The 22,990-nt window shown below is 38.3% G+C and overlaps 2 protein-coding genes across 4 annotated transcripts in view; one reads left to right on the plus strand and one right to left on the minus strand.

Moving 5' to 3' along the window:
- RBKS (ribokinase) overlaps window positions 1–7,615 on the minus strand; it is a 70,586-nt gene extending 62,971 nt beyond the window's left edge. Inside the window, exon 1 of the mRNA XM_015620720.2 lies at window positions 7,379–7,615. Coding sequence (XP_015476206.1) covers window positions 7,379–7,428 — 50 coding nt within the window. The 5' untranslated portion in view covers window positions 7,429–7,615. The remainder of the gene's footprint in view (window positions 1–7,378) is intronic.
- Window positions 7,616–7,728: 113 nt separating this feature from the next.
- BABAM2 (BRISC and BRCA1 A complex member 2) overlaps window positions 7,729–22,990 on the plus strand; it is a 178,190-nt gene continuing 162,928 nt past the window's right edge. For all 3 annotated transcript variants that reach the window (XM_015620717.1, XM_015620719.1, XM_015620718.3), the window contains exons 1-2: window positions 7,729–7,810; window positions 11,202–11,361. In XM_015620717.1, coding sequence (XP_015476203.1) covers window positions 11,234–11,361 — 128 coding nt within the window. In that variant the 5' untranslated portion in view covers window positions 7,729–7,810; window positions 11,202–11,233. The remainder of the gene's footprint in view (window positions 7,811–11,201; window positions 11,362–22,990) is intronic.

Here is a 22,990-nt window from a genome sequence, read left to right on the forward strand (position 1 = left end):
CACTGATGATATCATAGTCTACTGCCATGGAAATTACTGCAATATCATAAACACAGGTTTAAGATGATGTCACTTTCATAGGAAAGAGGGAAATTTCACTGGAATGTAAATGACATTGGAAATAAAAACATAGATACCATACAGTGAAAAACTCTCCTACTAGCCAGTTGAACTATAGAATATGGAGACAACAACCAGACTTGCAGCTGAACGGAAATAAATTTCTCCTGCCCAAACACTGTGTTACTGCCTATGAACCTTTGAACAGAGAACCCTCTGAACTCTTGTCAGGGTTCCCTTTTGTAAGTTCACAAACCACAGAGGAGTCAAAGCCCTTCCCTGACAGACGTACAGTTTAACCACAAGAACACGAACAAAGTATGGCTATGAGAACCCAGTGTAGAATCTCAGAACAACGTTGTAGCTGGAATGCTTCCTAGAATGAGTAAGTACTTCAGAAGTGGGAGGAAAAGAACTCCACAGACTCCTGAAGCACTCAAAATAACATGAAGTCAGATGCAAATGCAGAAGTACGATCTCAGTGTGGCAAGTGCTAAGCATTTTGGCATTAGCTCAGGAAAATATATATTAAACCTTCAGCTCTGAAGTACTCTAAGAGGTGTCAAACAACTCAAGGATTGGAAGCTGAAATTTGTGTGTAAGCTTTGTGTTGCCATGAGTTGGGAGTGTTGCGTTCTGTGCTGGACCCCAAATCAAGATGAGAAGCTTGAACTGAGTAAAGGGAGTGGAGAAATGTACAAGGCAATAATGATCTCACTTAAGAAAAACCTTTTATCTTGAAGAATATCAAAGCAATTTACAAACTTAAGCAGATCAGACACTGCAACTGGTAGGAACAGAAGGATACAGCTGGGAACTCACTCATGGGAAGGAGGAGATAACAGAGGACTCACTCAGTGTCATACCTTCCAAAATACTGCTGCTGGGAGAAGACAGCAGTACTAGAACAGAGCTTCTCTCTGAATTTTGCCATGCAGCCTTGTGAGAAAATTGCAGAAAGTGAGCAGATAGGCAGATAGACAGAAAGAAATGCAGAAAAGCAAGGGGCCTTTGGACAACTGGGGACCTGTCACTGTTAGGACAGTAGTTTCCCTGCTTTTTGTCTCAACTTCAACTCTTCAGGTAACCTCTTCACACTTTTTGCAGTGAAACTTTTGCTCATTCCTATTGTTTTTGCCTCTTTTAATACCCTACTCCAATTCTCTTTACTTATTCCTATCTTTTTACAAAGCAAACTGCACTTCTTCCAGTCCTCAAACTGAAAAATGTTTTCCCAATGCACAGTAGGGCAAATAGTGCTGTTCTTGGTGACTGGGATTCATGTACTACAGGCTTGACTGTAGTACCATAGGGGCTATTTTTAAATAGCACTCCTAAATAAATACTATTAAAACTTAACTAGATAAATGAGTCTAAAAAACAAGAGGCATATCAGTTATTGCTGAAATGGAATTGCCTCTGGAAGTAAAAACAGCACCTAATTACAGTACACAGTAGTGTAGGACACAAAATGAAGACGCCCAATGAAAGGGCAGGGACATTTCAATTAAATAGAATCCAGAAAGCAATACTTTTGCTGTGCTTAATTTAAGAGACATTGTGTGACCACTTTCCACATTCTTATTTCCAGAAACTTTTGAAACTTTGACGTTTCCATTTGGTAAGAGGAGGGAAAAAAAACATTTTCATGAATAAAAGCCAAAGACAAGGGCTGAGCAGGTGCTCTAGCACCACCAGTCCTTCTCAGAGAGGGCGTACAGCATCCTCTGAGGCACAAACACCAGTTTCTTTCAGAAGCTGCCAGCTGGGATCAATGGTGCACTGTCTCTTGCTTGGGGTTCATAACCTTAATTTCAAATGTAGCCCTTATAATGAGTTAAAAAGAAGTCCCTGGTGGCCTTGCCCTACTTATTTTATGTTAATTTAAGAAGCACCCAAGCAGACATTTTCCCTCCTTTTTCCCTCTTCAATATATTGTCTTTTTTTTTTGTTAGTGGAACTTTGTTGGAAGCTTTTCAAGTCTGGAGTATAACACCAAATACCTTTAACATGCTAGAATATTAAACTATGTCTCACCCTAAAATAAACTATCACTCAGATTTTGCTGGTGAATGACAATTTAATTTCAGTCTGCAGGAGAGAAAAGCTTCTTTTGACATGAATGAGCTTGGATCAGGCCCCATGTCACCAGTGTTAGGGCCAGTAGAGATACTCAAAAGCTGTATAAGCACAGAAGACAATTTTCTTACTGAATGCCATTAATGAAGATTTCATCAATTTGATTTTTATCCCATTTTCTTTTTGGGCCCAAGACACAACTTTCTTCCTGACACACAAGAAGAGGCAAACAGGAGTTTCTCTAAACATTTAGGTTCCCTAAAATCAGAGCAGAACAACAAAATGCTGAGCCTGTACATCCTGCATTTAAAATGCACCCAAACTTTGCTAGGTTGGAGAAGAAGACAAGGAGCAAGACAGCATTGGGTCTGAAATAAAGCCCAGATTTTTCACTATTACATAAATGAAACAACTCACAGATGACACATTCTCTCATGCCTTGATGTCTTTCACTGGATAGAAAGATTAATTTCCTCACCTGGACTAAGCTTGTATTCCTTCACAGCTATGCTTTCCCATGCTGCTGGCAATGGCAGATTGACTAGAATGAGGAGTGGCTGCTGCAGGGGAAGCATTACAGATAAAAACAAAAACACAAATGAAATGGACTTAAAGGATTCTAGAACACTTTGCTGCTAGAAGCTAAAGAGGAAAAAAAAAACCCAAAACAAGGCAAAAACATCAAAAGTTGGTAACATGCATGAGAAATGGTGGAAATGAGAACATGTGTGAGATCTGGGAAAAAAGCAAAAAAGAAAATTAAGTCATATGCAAGACTTCCTCTAACCACTCAAAAGAAACATAAGAAAATTCCTTTTTCACGTTCCCACCAAAAGAAGTCTGTGATTATTGTTCCAAATACTGCACTTCTGAAGAAGAAAGTACAGACATAGTTTTGGATCATGGACATTTCCAATGTGCCTGTGAGCCAATGAGCCATTTACTTTAGCACTTCAGCAGACAATAATCATCACTAGACACTTAAAAGGAAGACACAGAACGTCACTAACAAGATACTTTTGCCATTTGGCCCAAGCAGAGGTTGTGCTCTGTTAGCAAAGAGGATTTGATGTGTTTGGGATGCTCATACTAACGTGCATTTGTCACCACTGTTCATTGCAGATCAGCAACACACTATTCTGTAAGCAGCTCTCTGTGCTTTCTCTGCCTTGCCCTTCTGTCTTGCTGAATGCTTACAGTCAGTTTAGTACTTGCAGTAATTATTAACGGTGATTGCTAAAATGGGGGGCTGGAAGCAGAACTTTTAGTTCTGCTCCCTAAAGGGAGTGAAGAAATGTGATCAGAGGAAAGAAGTCCACAGAAAACTAAGATCTGAAATTCTGAACATTCTAAAAAATGCAGTTTTCCACTATTTGGACTGTGGTGTCATTCTCTTGAGTTAAACTGAAAGACTGTTGCTGTGACTATCCAAAGACTGTTTTTCCATCTTACATTTTGTTCTATGCTTCTGCTGTTTTAAATTGCCATGCCAAAGCTTCTCCTGCTTATTCTAATTGTTTTAGTGTGTCTGGTTTATATGTTTAGTCTTGTCCTGATTTAATATGAATTAAAATGCCAATGCCATGACCAGTCTGCAAATAGTCAGAAGAGTCATGAGTCAGAAGAGAATCAATCTATTTAAATAATACCATGGATGGTACCAATCTGGTTTGATATCTAGATCATATAGAATAATGCTGGTTTTGTTTTTTACTACTATTGTCTGTTATTGCCAATGAAGTGTTGATTGTGATTGTGACCACAAATATGTTTTGCTCCTGGTCCTATTAAGCCAAAAGAGTGTGGTTTACTGCATGTATGTAAGTCAGGTTGTTTTGATCATATTAAATTCACTTTAGAAAACCCACATTCTGCCACTGCAGTGCTGCAGGACAATGAGAAAAGAATTTCCAATGAGAACAGTGTTTTAAAAGCAAACCACTGGGGCCCTTCTTTTAAGAAGATTTTTAAGACACACTACCCTTTCTTCTCAATTTGATTATTTCTCAAAACTACATCTGAGTATCTGTCTTCAACCAAAGGTCCCTGACCTTTTCTGTCTTGGTCATTATATAAGATTCAGCACATTTCAAACGGTACATTTCCATTTCATACAGAGGTTACACTCCTTTAAATCATCAGATTACTGTACTGACTAAAAGCATTATATGCTATTTTTTTTTCATGGTGAATCTGGCTACCATATGTCCAATGGTGGCTTGAAGGTTTTTGGTACCCTGCCTCTACAGACCTGGGATTGTTTAACATTTCAAGACTGCCACTACCATTTCAAGTCTGACCCTGAGGTTCTAGCTCTCCAGTTAGAGGGCTGATTGTTTAGGTTGTGTCCTAAAGGGCCAACAACATATTTTACCAGTTTGAGTTATAACACAGCATTGTCTAGCTTTGGTAGAGTCTCAGTCGATATTACTACCTTCTAAGAAAGATAGGCTTTAGTGTTGAGTAGTGAATATGCCTATTAAACACAATGTATGCAAAAATGTGTCTGACTTCCTCTGTGTAACTCTCACAAAATTTATTCAGGCTCATCCAAATGGGTGATAGGTATTTAACATGATCACTCTTGTCCATGTCTTTTATAAACTGAAACATCAGCACAAATGACAAACTCACAAAATCCCAATGCTCCTCCCAGCTAAAATGAACCCTACCTTTAAATCTAGAATATGCAGCCCCCTCTAAATCCCATAATCAAAGACAGTCAAGAGTTGTACTCCTAGAATCTAATCCCAACCCTAACCTGACAGTTTCTGTATTTCATAAAGCTGGTTTATAGTTTCCTGTTCCACCTAGGCAGAATCATGCCTACTGCTTAGTAATTTCCAGTAATTTTACCCAGATTTTCCTAACCCAGGATACATTTAAACAATGTCTGCATAGGTACTACATAGAAAGTTTGGTCAGGTTAAACTCTTGCCAGCTAAATTTAAACACACTGTTCTTCTTAAGTGCCTGAGGTTCTGTGCTAGTAACAGAAAGAATGAAGCCATCCCTTCTTTTTCAACTGAAGCTGACCAGCTTGTTATGTATAAAAAGCCCTTCACTACTTAAAGCAGGGGCAAATAATCGTGAGTCAGATACATACTTGTGATAGCATTTGTACACTTCATAGGAAACTCTCTCAACTGATTGAAATGTGAGATGGCTTTTCTTCAGCCACTTCATCTCAGTGTGACAGGATCTGTCACTTCAGTCCACGGTGTAATTTCTGGTTACAGTATGGCCAGTTAATATGACTTCAAATAAATGACTGCATTTCTATCATACCACAGTTGTGGACAAAAAACAAACAAACAAACAAACAAACAAAACAAAAAGGAGTAAGGAGTTTTCTTGTTTGTTTGTTTAAGTGTCAAGAAAAGCCCAAAGTTGCAGGTGTCAGCAGTGCTTAAACTGGCATACCGTTTATTGACTACTTTTTCCCCCACATTTTAGACAGACAGGAAAAGGAATGTCCTGAGGTTAAAGCACCATGTTTTACATTTCAGTGCAACGCCATTGGCATCTGAGAGCTCATTCACACATAACATCAAGATCAGTTCCATAGTTCTTACTCTGACTTACAAGACAGCTATTCCTCTTGGAAAGCTGCCACTGTGTTCTGCAAATTACACAGTGCATTAAATCTTTCTGACACAGGTTCTATGATTATTTAAGGGGCTTCATCACTTCTGCAACACATGTCTACACCTAAGCAGTACTCACTCCTCAGCATGTTCCTCTAATCAGGTATTCTGCACTTTCTTGACCCACAGGCTTTGGTATAATTGTCTGTTGATAAAGGACATTTTTTTATTGCAGAATTCCTAGCAGGACAAACTGATGGAGTCCAGATACATACACTTTAAATCCTATTTTAACCAAATCTGCATATAGAGTATCAAGATGTGTTTAAAATAGTGCAAATCAAAGACTGATTTGCAAGTTTACTGGGACTGACAAGGCCAGCCATGTCAGGTTAGAATTTGCATTGTGAATTCTTGCAATTTTGATTGAATTCTCCTGTTATTTAGTATTGACTACAAAGCCTGGGCTACTGGAACCAATGACTCTCATGAACTTCTGTACCTGAATTTTTCAAATTCAATTTTCAAACCTTACTTACATAGAAAAAAGAAGAAAAAAAGACAATGAGATTCAAGTATTTAATTTGAAAAACAAAATGCTCAGAAAATGAATAAAGATAAACTAATATATTAATTTTAAAAACTTTTAAAACAATAAAAAACATAGCTTTGGGATGCAGAGCTGCTAAATTCTTGAGGGCTTCCTATATGCACTTCTTGATATGTTTGGATATGAATACCTTGGGAGGCCCTTCCTCTCTCCCCGTTTCCCTCCATCTCATTTCAAAGTGTTGCACAAAATGTTTTATGCAAGTAACCGACTTACAACCTACTGATTCATGGAGCTATCTTCAGTTTCTTTGCAATATTAACCTTATTTTTTCGCATTTCCAGTGGAGACAAGTGTGCTTTGAACTGAAAATGTGTTACGGTTGACCAGCTTTCAGAATCCTTTGCTGATAATGCTCCAGGTTTCCCGTGAAGGTGTCTACGAAACGCTGCTTCCCTGGCCAAGGCCAATACCGACCCATCCGTCACAGCTGAAAACACAAACCCAAGCCTCTCCTCTCCTCTCTCGAGAGTCACAGACGGATGATCAAAGCTCCGGCACGCAACACGTTCAAACCTCTCCCCGTTCCCACACTTTTCTTTCAAAGTACTGTTTGCAGTCGACATCACTCGGGCGCAGCCGCCCCCCTTCAGAGTCTCAGAATCCCAGAATGGGTAAGGTTGGAAGCGACCACAGGGGGTCACTTGGTCCAACATCCCTGCTCAAGCAGGGTCACCCCAGGGCACATCGCACAGGATTGCATCCAGACCGTTCCTGAACGCCTCCAGTGATGGTGACTCCACAACCCCTCTGAGCAACTTGTGCCTGTGCTGAGTCCTTTCCTCTGCCACAGCAGCGGTTCCCTCTGCCAGGGGCCAAGCGCTCCGCCCGCCGCTCCTGGAGCCGACCCCGATTCTGCCATCCCGGTCAGGGGAGAAAAGTGACACCCGCTCGGCTCGGCCCGGGGCGCATCCCGACCCGGCCTACCCCGGGGAGGCCCGGCGTGCCTACGCTGTTCCCCAGGCACCGTGACGCCCTGCGCTCCCGTGACCTCAGGGTCGCTCCGCCTATTGCGGGCAGAAAACCCTCATCCAGTACTAACCTGACCAGGTCGGTCATACAGGATCCCACCACCACCACCTCCGCGGCCATGGCGCCGGAGCGGCCCTTGGACCCTGACCTACCCCGGGCCCCCCCGCGGCTTCTCGGGTTGCCACGAGCGACGGGCTGCCCGCGGGGTCCTTCACTCGGCAGGGCTGTCCCTGCCGAACGCCTGCTGCCACGACCGCCCTCTCCCCCTTCCCCTCCGCCCCGCGCAGCTAATGCCGCGATCGAACCGCCGTCCCACGCCCCGCACGGCGGCACGGCCTGCACAGGCACTTGCGGCGGACGCCAATGTTGGGCCAGTGAAGACCCCTCCGGCCCGGGTGGGAGCGGCGGCGGCGGCGCGGGGGGAGCGGAGGCGCGCACGTTGCCAAGCGGCGGGGCGGGGGCGCGCACGCCGTTGCCAAGCGGCGAATTCCGGCCGCCGTAGGTAATGGCGGGGCCGGGACGGGTGGAATGGGGCGAATGAGCGGGGAAGGGAAAGCGGGAGGGAGCGAGCAACGCCACGGCCCTTCCCGGGACAGCGGCGGGCGGAAGGGGACCCGGCGCCGGGAGGCTCTGGCCCGGAGCCGGCGGAGGCCGGTGTTAGCACCGCCGCTGAGGCGGGGCGGGCGCAGCGCCGCGGGTGGCGGCACCAACTGGGGCGGGAGCGGGGCTTGGCTGGGGTCAGCCCGGAACGCGAGTGGATGGACCGAAAGTTCCCCCTGAACGTGGGGAAGAGCTGCTTTACTTTGTGGGTGAGCGAGAACTAGAGCAGATTGTCCAGAGAGGGGGTGGAGTCTCCATCACTGAGATATTAAAGAGCTGCCTGGACACAATTCTGTGCCACGTGCTTTAGGATGATCCTGACTGAGCAGGGAGGTTGGTCCAGATTTGTGGTCCTTTCCAGCCTTACCTATTCTGGGATTCTGAGCGGTCTTACGTGCCAGGGCTGAGGTAACTTTGGCGTTTACCCGGGGCTCCGCACATCCACATTGCTGATCGCATTCCATTGATGTTTTCGGGCACGGCTGCAGAAGGCGGCGGTCGTGAGTCCCCTCCTTTTCCCACTCTCACCCAGACACAAATTCGTGCCACCCGCCCCCAAAGTGAAAAGCACACAACCAGCTTGCCGACGGCAGTGCCAAGAGGGTTAGACAGGACAAGCCCTGTCACGCTTCCAGGTCTCCATCACAATATTCACCTTTTCCTTTTTAAGTCTACTCGTAATCTTTGTTATGATATGGGGAAGGTGATGGAAGGACAGAGTACCTTGCATCCTGACTCCGGTGCCCAAAGCAGTGCCCGGGTTCTTCGAACGTCACGGTTACTGTGAAACCTGTGTATAATTAGCCGGAAGTCACAGTGATCGCCAGCTGAATCAAAAAGGATTCAACTATTAGTTTGTTTCTTTCAAAGGTTTTGTTTTGGGACGGAAACAGTCCAATGAATTTTGTTTTCCTTAATTTCCCTGAGTTTGTTTGTGTTCAGTTTCCAGTACTGTGGGAAACTTAAACTGAGGGGAAAAAACTTATATGACAGCTGAAATTTAGGAAACTGGTACAAATTGTATTCTAGTTTGTAAAGTCCTTTGTTTACAAAGTAAGTCAGTGAGTTTACTTGATAGCAATCTTTAAGTATTGTGTATCTGGCTTGTTAAATAGAAGGTATTGTGACTTAAAAAAATTATGCAATAAAGTATGGAAAAATGCCTAATAGTCATTTAAATTTTGTGTTGACAATATCGGCAAATTTTATTAACATAAAGATAAGGAATCTCATTTTAAAGTTAACTTTGGAAGGTGCATCTGTTCAGGCCGTGTGTTCATCACCAGGTGTATCATGTCTCACAATTTCACCCTCATAACACAGTCCCCATAAAATGTGTCAAACTCTGTCAAACTCAGAAACAATTCTGCAATCTTCATGTATAACTTCAGGATTGCTAGACAATCAAGCAAGCTAGATAGCTTGTTTTTCAGCATATTCTTGTGGTTTAAGGAGTTCTTAACTTCATTAGTCCAGCTGCCCCCTGCTTGAAATTACTCTTCCCTACAGCATAGCTAGCAGACTGACATATGTGCCCTGTTGTAACCACTCTTGTGCAAAGTATTTTAGCTTAAACTAATTTTTATTAGTGGTTCAGTCTAAGCCATTGGACTTTGCATTGAAATAAGTCAAGTATGGGCTTGTGTTCTCTCAGTCCCTCTGGGGAAGAATAAAGGTGAGTAGGCAGAAACTTTTAGTAGAAAAGTAGCAAACCAGAGGTAGTATCTTAAATTGCTGTAGGTGTTTGCTAAACAAACTTAAGTTGTTCTGTTGTCAATTAAACAAATCATATATGAGAACACATTATGTGTCAGGGCATGGATACTTAGTCTTCAGCTTCTTCACTGCCATAAAATTTAGGAGCCAGTATATTAAAGATAATTACTGTTTTTAGGAAGTCTTACTTTATTAATCTTGCTGTTTGCCTTAAGGTGTCTGGCCTTTGCTTTATTAAGACACATTCTGAATATCTAGGACAAACAGTCTTGAGCGTTGCTTCCTGCAACTCCAGTGTGAATGGCTTTCATGAGAACAGAATGTGAAATTTAATATTGCTCCCAGTTACAGAGATTTAGTAGATTCTGTAGAATATCCGTTAGTTACTAATTAATATTTGTAAACTGGGTGTGAGAAACAACAGAAAATTGCAATTATTGCCATGAGTTGTTCACACTTGTTATAGTATACTAATACAGCAGTACATATGCAGCATTTTTAAGAAAGTGAATGCAGTGTGTATTAATGTTTTCCAATTAAATGGTTATTTTTTAAAATGCTTTTTAATGCTGAGGGTTTATGTATGAGCACTTCTGTGCCACTTATCAGTGGCAAGTTTATGTTGTCTTCATTTACAGCCTTGTTTTCCAAAACTGCCAAGTTCAGTTAATTTTCATATGAAGCTCTATGCCTTAGAATGTGATAAAATACATTAACATTTTAATAGGTTAGTTACCCTTCTTTTCTCCCACTTTTTTTGCCAGTCTGTTGTTGTCCACGTACTCTAGTCTTTTCATGGTACAATGACTTAAAATGTGTGTATGCTTAGTTTCTGCATTTCACCTAGAAAGCAACAGGTTCTTAAAGTGTGCTGAATTAATGGCCTTATTGATTTAGCATAAAGTCATGCAATTGCAAGCACTTCCCAACAAGCTGTGCTTAAAATGTGTGTACATCAGCTTCCCGATCTGTTATGTGAAGGAAGATTAAGATGCCTTTCAAAGAGTGTGGTGATACCACTGAAATAGAAGCAGTGGTAGCTTTTAAAAGGCATCATGAAGTCCTATAAATTGCTACCTAATGAAGTAGTATAAAAGTAATACAGATTACAGGCGCACTAGTGCTCTTAGAAATTGCAGGTGAGAATACAGAGAAGTATCAAACCCCTGGGCCCATTGCAGTTAATGTAAGTTCCACCGATGTCAAGGGAAGCGGAACAAGTGTGACTTGTCAATAACAGACTGACTGGGAATGCCCGCAAGAAGGGCTAGGCTGTGAAGTGTCAATTTTATGTCTCTTTCTCAGAGGGATAGGGTCTTAATTAAAGGTGCCTAGGACATAATTCCAGCTTTATGTTGATACTGAAAACCAGGCTTCATTGAATGTTGCAGAGGCGGGAGGGAAAAAAACCTACCTGTGTTTATTTTTTATCTGTAAACCTGCACACACTTCAGTTACTCTACACTCCTGATCTTTAGCTTAGTGCTTAGCTTTTTTTCTGTTCATATTTGCTGAGTACATGTGAATCTACATCAAATAAGTGGGATATTTTTAAATTGTATTTTCTCCCTTTGCAGCTCAAGCCAAAAGGAAGGAGAAACATACTAAAATGTCACCTGAAGTGGCCTTGAACAGAATTTCTCCAGCACTTTCACCCTTCATTTCCAGTGTGGTCAGAAATGGAAAAGTAGGACTAGATGCTACGAATTGTTTACGGATTACAGACTTGAAGTCTGGGTGAGTTCCTCATCCAAAAAGAACACCCAACCCCTCACAGTTAAGATGTCTTCTCAGAACTGAGTTTTATTAGGTTTCTGTGTTTAAGCACATTGAACACAGCTGGAGTTGACATACTAGCTGACATACTAGCTACATTATTTCTTGTCTTGTTACCATTTTGTAGTTTGAGAGATGAAATTTTTTGGCAATTATAATCTTCTTAAGACAACTCCCATCGCTCTCACTTGATAGTGCTGTTTTTGAGCAGTGAGATAAATTACAAACACTTTTTTTCTGTTGTTTATCACCTGCTTACTCTATCTCTGTAAACCAAAAATTGAAAGACAGTTATGTGACCTTACCTGTAGTCATGAATATGCCAAACCAGAAGAAAAAAGTAACTTTTCCTTTACCTTTCCTCCCTCAAGTTCAGTACATCAAGTGGCTGTAGGGCCAGTTGTTCGAAATAAGCCAAGCTGTTCTTTTTATTTTTAATTCTAGAAGCATTCAGATTAGTTTTCAGGTAGTAATAGAATTTTGGGATTTGCATATGCAAACAGACTTTGGTGTATAACCTCTGTGAATAATACATGAGGAGAGTGAAATATTTAGATGACGCATGTCAGAAATTGCTTTATTCTTACAGAGTTGGGGATCTAAAAACATCTTTTTGATTCAGGTATTTTTTTTTGCTACAGGAGCTCAGAGACTGAAATTACTTTTGCTTTAGATATATTGTTGGTGCAAACTACTGCTTTGTGTATCATTTTGAATGATAGCTTAATAAAAATAACAAAAGATGTCCAGAACCTCCACAAATCACTACAGTTCTGCTGAAAACTTTGTTTAAATGTGCTTCTGAAGGCTGTTTTATTATGGTTTCATGAAAAGCTTCAGAGGTGCTTTTCTGGTTGTAACAATGCCTTTTCAGGAAGTAGGTTCTTATTCTAGGCTTAGTTTGAAAGGAACCATTCCCTCCCTGTGAGGTGCTGGGATAGAGTACAAATTTACATGGAGGTGTAAGAAGCCATGACTTTGTTATTAGTGTTGACTGGCTTGACATTTAGGCTTGCAAATTACATAAGACAGGTTGAGCAGTTCTGCATCTGCTGCTGTCATTTCATGCTAGATCTTGCTTTCCCTTGAACTAGTCTTCTAGAAAAGCTGTGATGGGAGCTCTTACATTTTTCCAATTGAAATCTAAGAAAGGAATACAAAGAAAAGTAGAGAGAAAACACAACTGTTTGTTGGGAGGTGGGTAAGGAGTTTGCTCTCTACCCACTGAATGCTTATGCTGCCTGCCTTTAAAGTAAAAGATTAAAATAATAAAAAGTGGTGTTTTCTAGCTGACTCTTCATGGGTATTTCTAATACACGTCTCAAGTTTTTTGCCACTGATTTTGCCAAGATCTTGTATTTCCTTTGTTCAAACCTGAATGTTTTGCAGGAGTTTATTCTTTAAAAAACTAAAAGCGATCAGCAGCTGCACCTGTCACTCAAACCCAGTGATTCAAATTTTATAGTATCTCTGTTAACATGGTGTTAACAGACAAGTACAACATATGACAGAGGTTGTCTCATAGCTTGTTTAAAGACTCTGGCCCACCTGAATGCACGTGTTAGAAGTACTTTCTTCCCTGTTCTGGAACATAAGCATAAACCTCATTCTTTATGTTGAGTCTTTGTTTTAGTTTGAGGTTTTTAGGAGATGCAGTCAGGATAATCAAGATTCTTCATTTATTTCAGAATTATTTTGAAGGTTTTCTTTTTTTTGGAACAACTAGTTTCTTAAAACCATTGCTGTAAGCAGAATAATTAACAATTGCTTGAAATTTCTTTGAAATGTAAATTTAATGCATGTGTTTTTAGGAAAGATTTTTGTTTGCTACAAATAAATTTTTGGCTATTTATAGCAGGAAATTTTGAATTCATGTGTCAATGTGGAAATACAAAATTCCTTATATTTCCACATTGTAAATGATACAAAAAAAGATGTAAATCTTTGTAAATGATTTAGTGTTTTATGCTGTTGCTGAACTGGTAAATAGTGCAAAATTACTTACCATATGATAGATGAATCAGTATTACAGAGATGTTCCTTCCATAACTTAGGATCTAGTTCAGTGGTCCTTAACCTTTGATACAAGAGTTCTTTGACACTCCACAGACTGTTTCTCAGAGTCTCATGTCAGCTGATAAATAACAAATTCCCCAACCCACAGCCTTTGTCAATAGATTTAAATTTGCTGCTGCATACTGACTGTTGAGGAAAACTTTATAGGGCTTTGAGAGTTCAAGAATGAAGGTAATTGGCCTACTCTCCTCCACTATCCTTGCATCACGAGATGATCCAAACCCCTGTATACTTTCATTACACTTTTTTAAAAGGAAACAAAATAATGCAGACAAAATAATAAGAAGAGGCAAATGTAGCTGATATCAACATGAAGAAACAGAACTGTGTGGCCACTGAAGTCGGTCATAAATGGGAAGAAAATGAGAACTGTTTTTAGAGAAATGGGGATGAAGTTCAGGATATCTATTGCAAAACTCCCTTCAGTTTCAATGGGTTGAAATCAGGCTTTAAACTAAGAAAGTGGAACCAAGCAGGTTTAGATTAAATGTGCTAGATTAAATGTTTGAAATTAGATAAAGAGCAGTTGTTGTTCGCAAATGATTATGACCACTTGTGAGTACTATCAGTTCAGAAACTTTGCTTTTGAATAGTGATTGTACATTTATTGACACATGACGAGGGTTGTATACATGCTAGTCTAGGCTGTTAAAACCCTACCCTAGCTTGAGTTTATTACAGAACATGCAAATATTTTCTGCTTTAACTAGTGTGTTATGTGGAAGATTTTTAATAATAAATAAATACAATTTTACTGTAGCCTTTAAAATCTTATAATATTTAACGGAATCACTTCAATAACTATTAATTTTGAAAACAGAAGCATCTGTAAGCTTCTGGGGAGGAACTATATGGTTGCTCCACTGTCACATACCACATGGTTACTGTTAGAAAGATTAGGAATTACTGTTGTTACACCTCTTCCCTAATGACCCAGTGCTTTACAATGTATAGCAAAATAAAATGTTCAAAGTGAAGATCTATCCATTCTTATTTCTTAGGTTTTAGAAACAGGAGCTGTGGTTAACAAGGAATGATGGTAACATACTGAATAAAGTAGTACTTATAGAGCCTTGCCCACTCAGAGCCTTGGTTTTGACATTCTCAGAAGTGGAAAGTATTTCCTTTCTGTTTCTCCAGTAGAAGATTAACTAACAGATTTTAGCCTATCACATTAGTTGATTTTGATTTGTAAATGGCAAGTATATTAAGTCTTTAATTATTTGAAAAGTCAATCCATATGTCAGATAGTTTTAATAAGGAACTTATTTTGCACTTATTCTGACTTACTGCTGAGATTGACAACTTTTGTTGTGCTTTATAAATGGTATTAAAGAGCTGATGTTAGATGTATGAAGTATGATGATATGTTAATTTGCTTTGCTTTCAAGTGTGGGAGGGAAATATGTCATAATAAGGAAATCCTATTGTTTTACAGTCTTTGAATATGTAAATGTTTTATAATAATATGTTGCAGTTTCATAATGTCTTTGTGTTTTACAGACTTATTAGACAGTACCAGTCTCATAAGACACATATATTTACATCTATGATTAGGATATTCAGGACCAAGTACTATTTATAGAATTTATATGGCCACTGCTGATGCAGAACCCCAAATGGAGCTCAGTAATATGGTATAACAGAAAAAAACCTCTTCAACAGAAATACTAACAACGGGTTAGGTGGCCAAGTTTTCTTGTAAATAGGCCCCCACAGTGAACAAAAGTAGAACTGGAGTGTAAGGTCACGTCTGAAATATAGGACCTTAAGCAGCATTGATTCTGGTGATAAGAAAAGCCTGGCAGGCGTCTGTGTTGCATTAATAAAAGACATTCTTCAAGATGACAGAGTGGATGAAAGCATTTTTAACTCTTGCATAGTGTATTACTTTGTTCTAGACCCAAAGAAAATACTTCTGCCACTTGAGTCAATGCCATTTATTGTGTCATGCAGTTAATCTCTACTAGAATCACTTTGAAATACTGACCCATCTTAAGTAGATATTAAAATCTACTCATAACCAACTGAATTGTGGCTGAGGCATTTTTCTTAGCATTTACACATATAATCATGGGAAAGATGTGGAATAGGGAAAAGTGATTATGTAGATTTAGAAATATTTTCCTATATGAAGGGTGTTTAATTGTAGTATAATGTAGTTATTTAAGAGACTGCTGCTTTTCCTATTGCAGGAAAGTGCGTTACAGGAGTGAAAGACACAGTTGTGCTGGTCATTGCCTTTGAGAAATCTTTTTTTCCCCTACAGCTGTTCATCAGGGCCCATGCTTGAGCTTCAAATTATGCTGCAAGCCTATTCTTCTTTACTCAACAAACTTGATTTTGTTTTTTAAATTACTTTGATCTGTTCCACCAGGCAAAATTTCAAAATGAATACAGTGATACAAAGCTGCATGTATTAAGATTCTCTTTTTTTAGATATCCACTCATAAAAAAAATTAAAATTTTATACTTTCATGGTTATATTTATTCCATATTTATGAGAAGATTAATTGTGGAAATTTTATGTAAGTGGTTGGTAGTAAAACATGTTAGTATTTTGTTCTTTTCACTTGTCTTATTCACTATTGATTTCTGCCTCTCTGCTTGTTATTGAGCTATGATGCATGTAGTTATGTTCCTGAAAGAAACCTCTATGAAGTGGTCAAAAGAATGTATCGATTTCTGGAGTAAATTTCAACATAAAAGTTTATTATCAAGCTGTATTACGATATTTATAACTTTATTGCCATGCTTCCTAGGAAGCAATGATGATTTACTTTTTTTCTGTTACCAAGTAGACTGTAATATGCTTCAGTATTTCCCTTTTTTCTGGGCATATCCCTTTTTAAAGTAAATATTCATTTTTATGTGCATAATTTGTGAAATAATGTTGATTTTAGCTGTGAAATGCTATTACAATACTGTAGCAGTTATTTAAAACTTTTGCTTGATCTTTTGCTTTTGATTAATTTAAAATGAAAAATTCTACTTTAGTTACTTGAGGAAGGTTCATATCCATCATTCACATTGGTGTCTGTCGGTAATTTTTTTAACGTGTATGTTTTGTTTATGTATAAATTTTAATGAATCTGACTTCTGAACAAAAGTACTATGAAAAGCTGTTTTTGAAAATAGCTATGTTTTGTGTAAAATGTGTACTAGAAGGGATGTGTCAGTTTCTAGAAGTGTGGTCTTATGGGTCCTTTACTCATAATCCTGTATTGGATAAGTCATAAACTATTACCTTTTCACAAAGTAATTTGTTTCATTCCAGTTCCTGATGGCAAATCTAGTTCTCCAGTGCAAAGGATCTTACTACTAGAAGTTTGTTATCTTTCAAGTAAAATGTAAAAGGCTGAAGGTCTTATGGGACCGTTTAATAGAGATGTTGCTGTGGAGCAGCACTTGGAACTTGGAACAGCAGTTTTTCTTGATGGTTAAAAAAGACTTGACTGTCTCCGAAGTTGCACTCTCCTACATTTGTTTCTGAATGATGAAGAAAGGCAAAATGTCTGTCTGGTAAAAAGTCAAAGTGCAGAGTATACATTTGGCAATAGTTTTGTAAATATTCTCCATAATGTTTGGCATTCTTTTTACACCAGTTTTAAACAACGTTCTTGAAGTTGTTCAGAATAAAAGAGCATGTGTTTGTCAGTTTCAAGTGCTATGAAGAAATAAATTACTTTAAAAAGTAAAGGTAGCACTAAATAATTGCAGTAACCTGGGCTCTCATTTAAAAGACTATATACATTTTCCTGAGATTTTTTCAGTTTAAATACTGCACAATGTGCCTTTGGTGGTGTTTTTGGCAGTAAGTAGCTTCCTCTTGTTTGATTTTGAAGAAGGTAAATGCAATGTCTAACCCTTTATAACTAAAAAAAAATGAGAAGGGACTGTTTGATACAACTTTCTTTTCTGTGTAAAGAAAGCATCACATGAGGTCGTACGTATAGTGTGCCAAATGCTGTTGGAAAGGTGTACCTTAACAAGGTATTTAAATGTGGTTTTGCTGTCCATATCTTGGGAATTCATTGAATGCTTCTTGAAAATGGGGCTTATGTTAGTGCAGGTCTGTGCCCAGGTCTTACTGTTGTAACAGATGTCTCTCATTTCTTTGCATTCTGCATCCCTATAGGAAATAAAGTTCCTAAGACTTTTTTTTTTTGCTATAAAGACAGCTAAAATGTAATAATTGGTATCCAGTCCAATTTATTCACTTCCAAATCCTTGCATTTGTTTAATATGAACTGAACAGATCTCTAGCATGCCACGTGTCTTGGATGCATGTTGCATTTCACCAGAAGCTGAGAACAGCTCACTTTTTTTTTTTGCTTCTCCTTAGTAGAAAAGAATACTTTCCTGGATAGTAATTCTTCCAGTCTTACACATGTAGTTATTTCTTGTATGCCTGATTCTCTCATATGCATGCATGTATATGTACATGCATGCATATGTAACATATGTAACATAGCATTAAAAAGGTAATGTACAGTTGAGATGAAGGTGAAGCAAAATATTATGAATTTTTATTTTAGCCTTTTTGTTGCAGACATTGTCTGATGAGATTAGGAGCTTTAAAAACATAGGAGATAATCAGGTGTTTTGTCCTGACAGACCAGTATGCAACAGTGTTAAAGATCATTCTCTAGTAGTGATCTAGTACAAAGTAAGAATTAATAATGAAATGTAATAATTAATATATAATTATATATAATAATAATATATAATTATTTTTAGTCTGTTTCTTTATATTCAATCTTAGGCATTTACCTGGCATTGCACTGCCCAGTGTAGACATTCTTTGAAGCAGCTATTCTCTAACTGAAAGTGAGCATGTCAAAAGAATACTTAGAGCTGTATGTATAAACGAACATAGTTCAGTTTGCTCTTGATGTTTTTATTGAAGATGCTAAGGTCAGTCCATGAGGTAAAAGTACGCCTTCTAATTAATCCATAGAAAAGTAAAAGTCAATAAAAGGGAACATGCTTGTTTGTCTTTCCTGAGAGAAGGGAATTTGTGTCTGAGGCAAACCACTCCAGTGTTGGCCACAGGTTCTTTTCTCTGTAATCTGTGGTATATGACTGAAAGAATAAAATTAGACCACTAGCACTGAAAAATTTTATTATTGTACAGTTAAAGAATCCCAGTGATAAAACTGAGTTAATTAGGGGAAATTGCAGAATTTCATTATGGGAAAGAGACAAAAGAAAAGCCGAATATAAAACCTTCTAAACTTTCATTGCCTAAAAAACCCAACACCAGATTCCTGTGCATGACTGAAATGTGTGCATCACTGAAATAATATCTTTAAACCAAAAATATGACATAGTAATGGTTGCTCTGTTTTGGATGGTCAGTTTTTTGTTCACTAGAAAAACCTAATTAGATTGGTCTTGTTTATAGTTAGGGCTACCACTGTCCTTTCAAATTTCTCCCAGTTTATTTCTTTCTTTTCTACTCCTTCCTCTAGAATTTTGGTTTCAGTCAAAAATGAGAATTTTCAAACTAACAGATGACAATTATCTATCCTGTTTTCCAGGCTGCCATAAGTGTTGATCATAAGCCTTAACTTAAACCCTATGAAAATGATACAGTTTCAGGCCAACTGCAAACAGGCAATGAAGACACTTAGAAGGAATAATTTCTTAGGAGATTTCTAGTGGTGTAGTGTCTTCCATGAACATGACTTTGATTGTTTTAGTTTTAACCTGTTGCGCATAGGCAAAATTCAATTGTATTAGGTAGAAGGTATTAGAAGGTAGAATTGTATTAGGCAGAAAGGGGGAGAACTTACGGGTTTAGGGGAGGTGCTGGAAGTGGCATAAAGACAGGTCAGGGTATCTGTGGTGGGCTGAGGACTCAGGCTTAAAAAAATTTATGGTAGAGTGGACCCTCTTTTCACTGGGATCTAAAGGTGGCTCATAAATAGTCTTGGCATTGCAGGAGGTCCTGCATGGTTTCTGTGCCTGTGAGGCTGATAAGAGATGAGCCTAGCTCCTAGTATGATGCTGGGAGAAAACAGGGAGCTGGATGGTAAGGGCAAGGACAAGCATCTGCTGGGAAGAAGAGGATTTTTTTGACTGTCCTCAAGAAAAATGTACATGGAACTCCTTTCTTCAGGGATAGTTTGGTGGGACCATGGGGATAATAATGCTTTATGCTTTATGGTGTAATCTTGAAAATAGTATTAGAACTGCTGAGATGGCTGTGAACTGTGAGAATTAATGTGAGAATGAGAAGCTAGAGAAAGAAAAGGTGAGCTGAAGGGTTATAGAGCAAGACTTCTGGATAAAATGTAACATGCAGCAATGTGGGGCTTGCTTTCTGCAAGTGCAGTTCCATGGAGTGGTCTGTTGTACTTTTACCTATGAATTTCCTTTTCCTTTTGATCTTTTTAGACTACTGTATATCTTTATTGTTATAGTTAATCTAAAATAATGCTAGAAATAGGAGAACTACTGATATTTTTATTTAGGTGTTATCTTTCCATAGGCTTTGTGTCTGCTGTGTTATTATTGTTAATATTACTGTGATATATATATAATATTCAATATATTATATAAATATAAAAACAATATCATTGTTAATATTACAAGACTGCTGTGTCTTCAGTCTTATTTTACATAAATATACTTAATCTGAAGTTGCCCTTTTGAATAAGTGTGTGACTGCAAACTATAGTTTTATGTTCTAAGTGTGGTGATCCTTGCTTGACCTAACTTTCATATCCAAAGAACTGAATTCATTGCTGTATTAACATAAGTTTCTCCTGAGAATCTATAAATTAGGTAATCAATTAATATAGACATCTGTGACCAAGAAGATCTAAAACTCTGCAAATAGAAGAAAACTTTGAAGGGGATATGCAAAAAGACATGCGATCACTCCTAATATCCATAGAGTCATAGAATGGTTTGGGTTGGAAGTGACCTTAAAGATCATGTAGTTCCATCCCCTGCATCCTGGGCAGGGGTGGGACCCATTTATTGTTTATTTAGTTTGTTAAAGGGGGAAAATATATTAACGTGGACTATGATTTTAGTCCTTGAGGTATTTCCCTGCTACCAGTTCACTGTATTTTCCAATAAAATGAAATAAATTACTTTAAAAATGGATTGTGAGTCTTTATGGCTACTACAGCCAATATTGTGAGCAATGCTATGTGGCTTATTAAAGCTGATGTTTATGATAGCTCAGCTTTTGTGGTTTCCTGTACGAGTATGCTTTCTCTGTGAACACTGAAAAGATATGAAACTCCAGGTGGTTGACTGTAATTTCATTCTTGATGATGAATGGTTCTCTTTTAGAGTAATCTAAAAGTAAAAATATTCCCTGTCTGATTCTATTTTTCTTTCTCCAGAAATGGAGTTCACTTTAGTGAACAGTAGAAATAAAATATGTGACACATTATTAGATTGTAACTCATTGCAAAGTAATAGATAATTGAATGGCAGCTGTGAAAATCTGAAACATGGTTTGAATCTGTCAGGAGGGGAGGGAGATGAAGTAAATCCAAAGGATGTATCTGCACTCCCTCATACTCTTCGCTAAAAATTTGCTTGTGAGTTCCAAGAATTTGGAGTACAGCTGGTCTTACAGTACAATGAAGGAATGCCTTTTCCTTGTGTGAACATGTGACAGTTTATGATACTGTGAATTCACTAGTTTATTTACCTAAACATACTATACTAGAGTATATATTATTAGTGTTGTCCCATCATGATTGTCTTTATTTCTATTCAATTTTTGATTATTCCCTTATTAAAATTTCCATTTTCTGCTTCTATTTCATTCTTCTGAGGCATGTGTGTGCAATGTGTAGTCTTTAAAAAGAATTACATGCAATTACCAGAGTATAAAAGATCTTGCTTACAAAGGAAATCAGTTTGATTATCAACATTTCCAAAGCATGTTTGTAAAATATGTTTCATGGAAAACTTTGTCAATGCTTAATTATTTTTCTTAATTAGTATCATAGTTAGCTCCCTGAAACCTAGTAATAATGATTTTGCATCCTAAACTACAGAGATTTTATGAATGGAAAGTTTTGATATTGTTTCAGAGCTTTTCTTTCAAGTTCACCTACAAGTACAGTAGATGTGGTACTTGAAGTTTCTTTTTTGTGGTAGCATCTTCCAACCTGTCCTGCTGCAGTGACTGGAAAAGAGCTGTTCTAAACCTAGCTTTACTAGGCTAAATAAACAGGGAGTTTGGTGCTAAAAAAAAAAACAGAGTCATGTGAAGTTTGTGTGTGTTTCAATTTTATGTAGAAGTTCTCTGAGATGATTTCAGTATTTATATATAGGTGGGCTTCCTCTGTTTCCCTCAGAGAGGTTGGGCTGGACATCTCCCTCCAGCAGAGGCAACTGTGTTTTGGTGACTGCAGAACTCCTGCCACAAGATGCAGGCAGCTCTGAATTAGATTTGTAGTTCTAGAATCCCAGAGCTCTCACCACCTGTAACATTTGCTTTGGCAAACCCTCACTCATTTTAAAAAAATAAAAATCTACATTTTCTGTTAATATTCAAATGCTGTATTAGTTTTACTAAGACAGGCATAAGATACTTTTGTATAGTGTTTCTAGTGAAAGCAGGTTACTTGCAGCTGAATTGATTTTAAATAGTTATTTGAACTTTATGTTTAAAAAATGCAAATCTACCTACCAGTGCAGAATGGAACTGAGGGGTTGTTTTTCTAGTATATATGTTCTGCCTCACATTTCATGGCTTTCTAAAAATTCCAGTTAGTGTGATGAACTTCTTACACAAAAACATAAACATATGTATAGGAAGATCAGCATTTACAGTAGACGAAGGTTATATTGAGGATATAGTTGACATATCTGGAAACACTTTAGAATTTCCCAGATGATAACTGTGGCTTGAAATGGCTGTTGCAGTTATGGAATATCACCTATACTATCAGGATTCAAAAAGAACTTTATTGCAATGCCAGAAGTAGTCTTTGTCTATAGTTTAATTTTATACTAAGTTTGAAGAAACCAGTTGGGGTACAAATGAGTTTTCTGAAAACAGTGGGTTTAACTACTGGGACGTTTTTTGAATAATTTTAAGTTGACTTTTGGATTTTAGTATTTTAATTAAGAGATGCATTTAAGTAGTGATTAAATGTAAATGTGTTTTAATTTCCCAAAAGCAATGGTGTGTGTCTTTTAGGATCAAGTCCCTCTCTCTCTCTCTCCCTATTATGTGTAATACGTATGTCTATATAAAGAAGGGAAACTGAAGGTGGAAGTTGGTTGACTAGACCATCTCTTCAATTTCAAATTTTGCCTGACTGACAGAATTTTGGATGGATCAGTTTGTTTTCAGGAGCAGCTGCTCAATACTCTAAATACCATGTAGGAGCTTGTAAATCTTTGTGCAATGCTGTAGGGAGCTACTACCTGATCCAGAGTGTCGTGGTTTAAAACCAATAACTAAGAAAATTACTTATTTCTTGCTGTGAGATATGGATTAGAACAAGAGCAAAACAGGCATAAAACTTAA

Source organism: Parus major, chromosome 3 (assembly GCF_001522545.3).
Source record: "Parus major isolate Abel chromosome 3, Parus_major1.1, whole genome shotgun sequence".
Taxonomy (NCBI): domain Eukaryota; kingdom Metazoa; phylum Chordata; class Aves; order Passeriformes; family Paridae; genus Parus; species Parus major.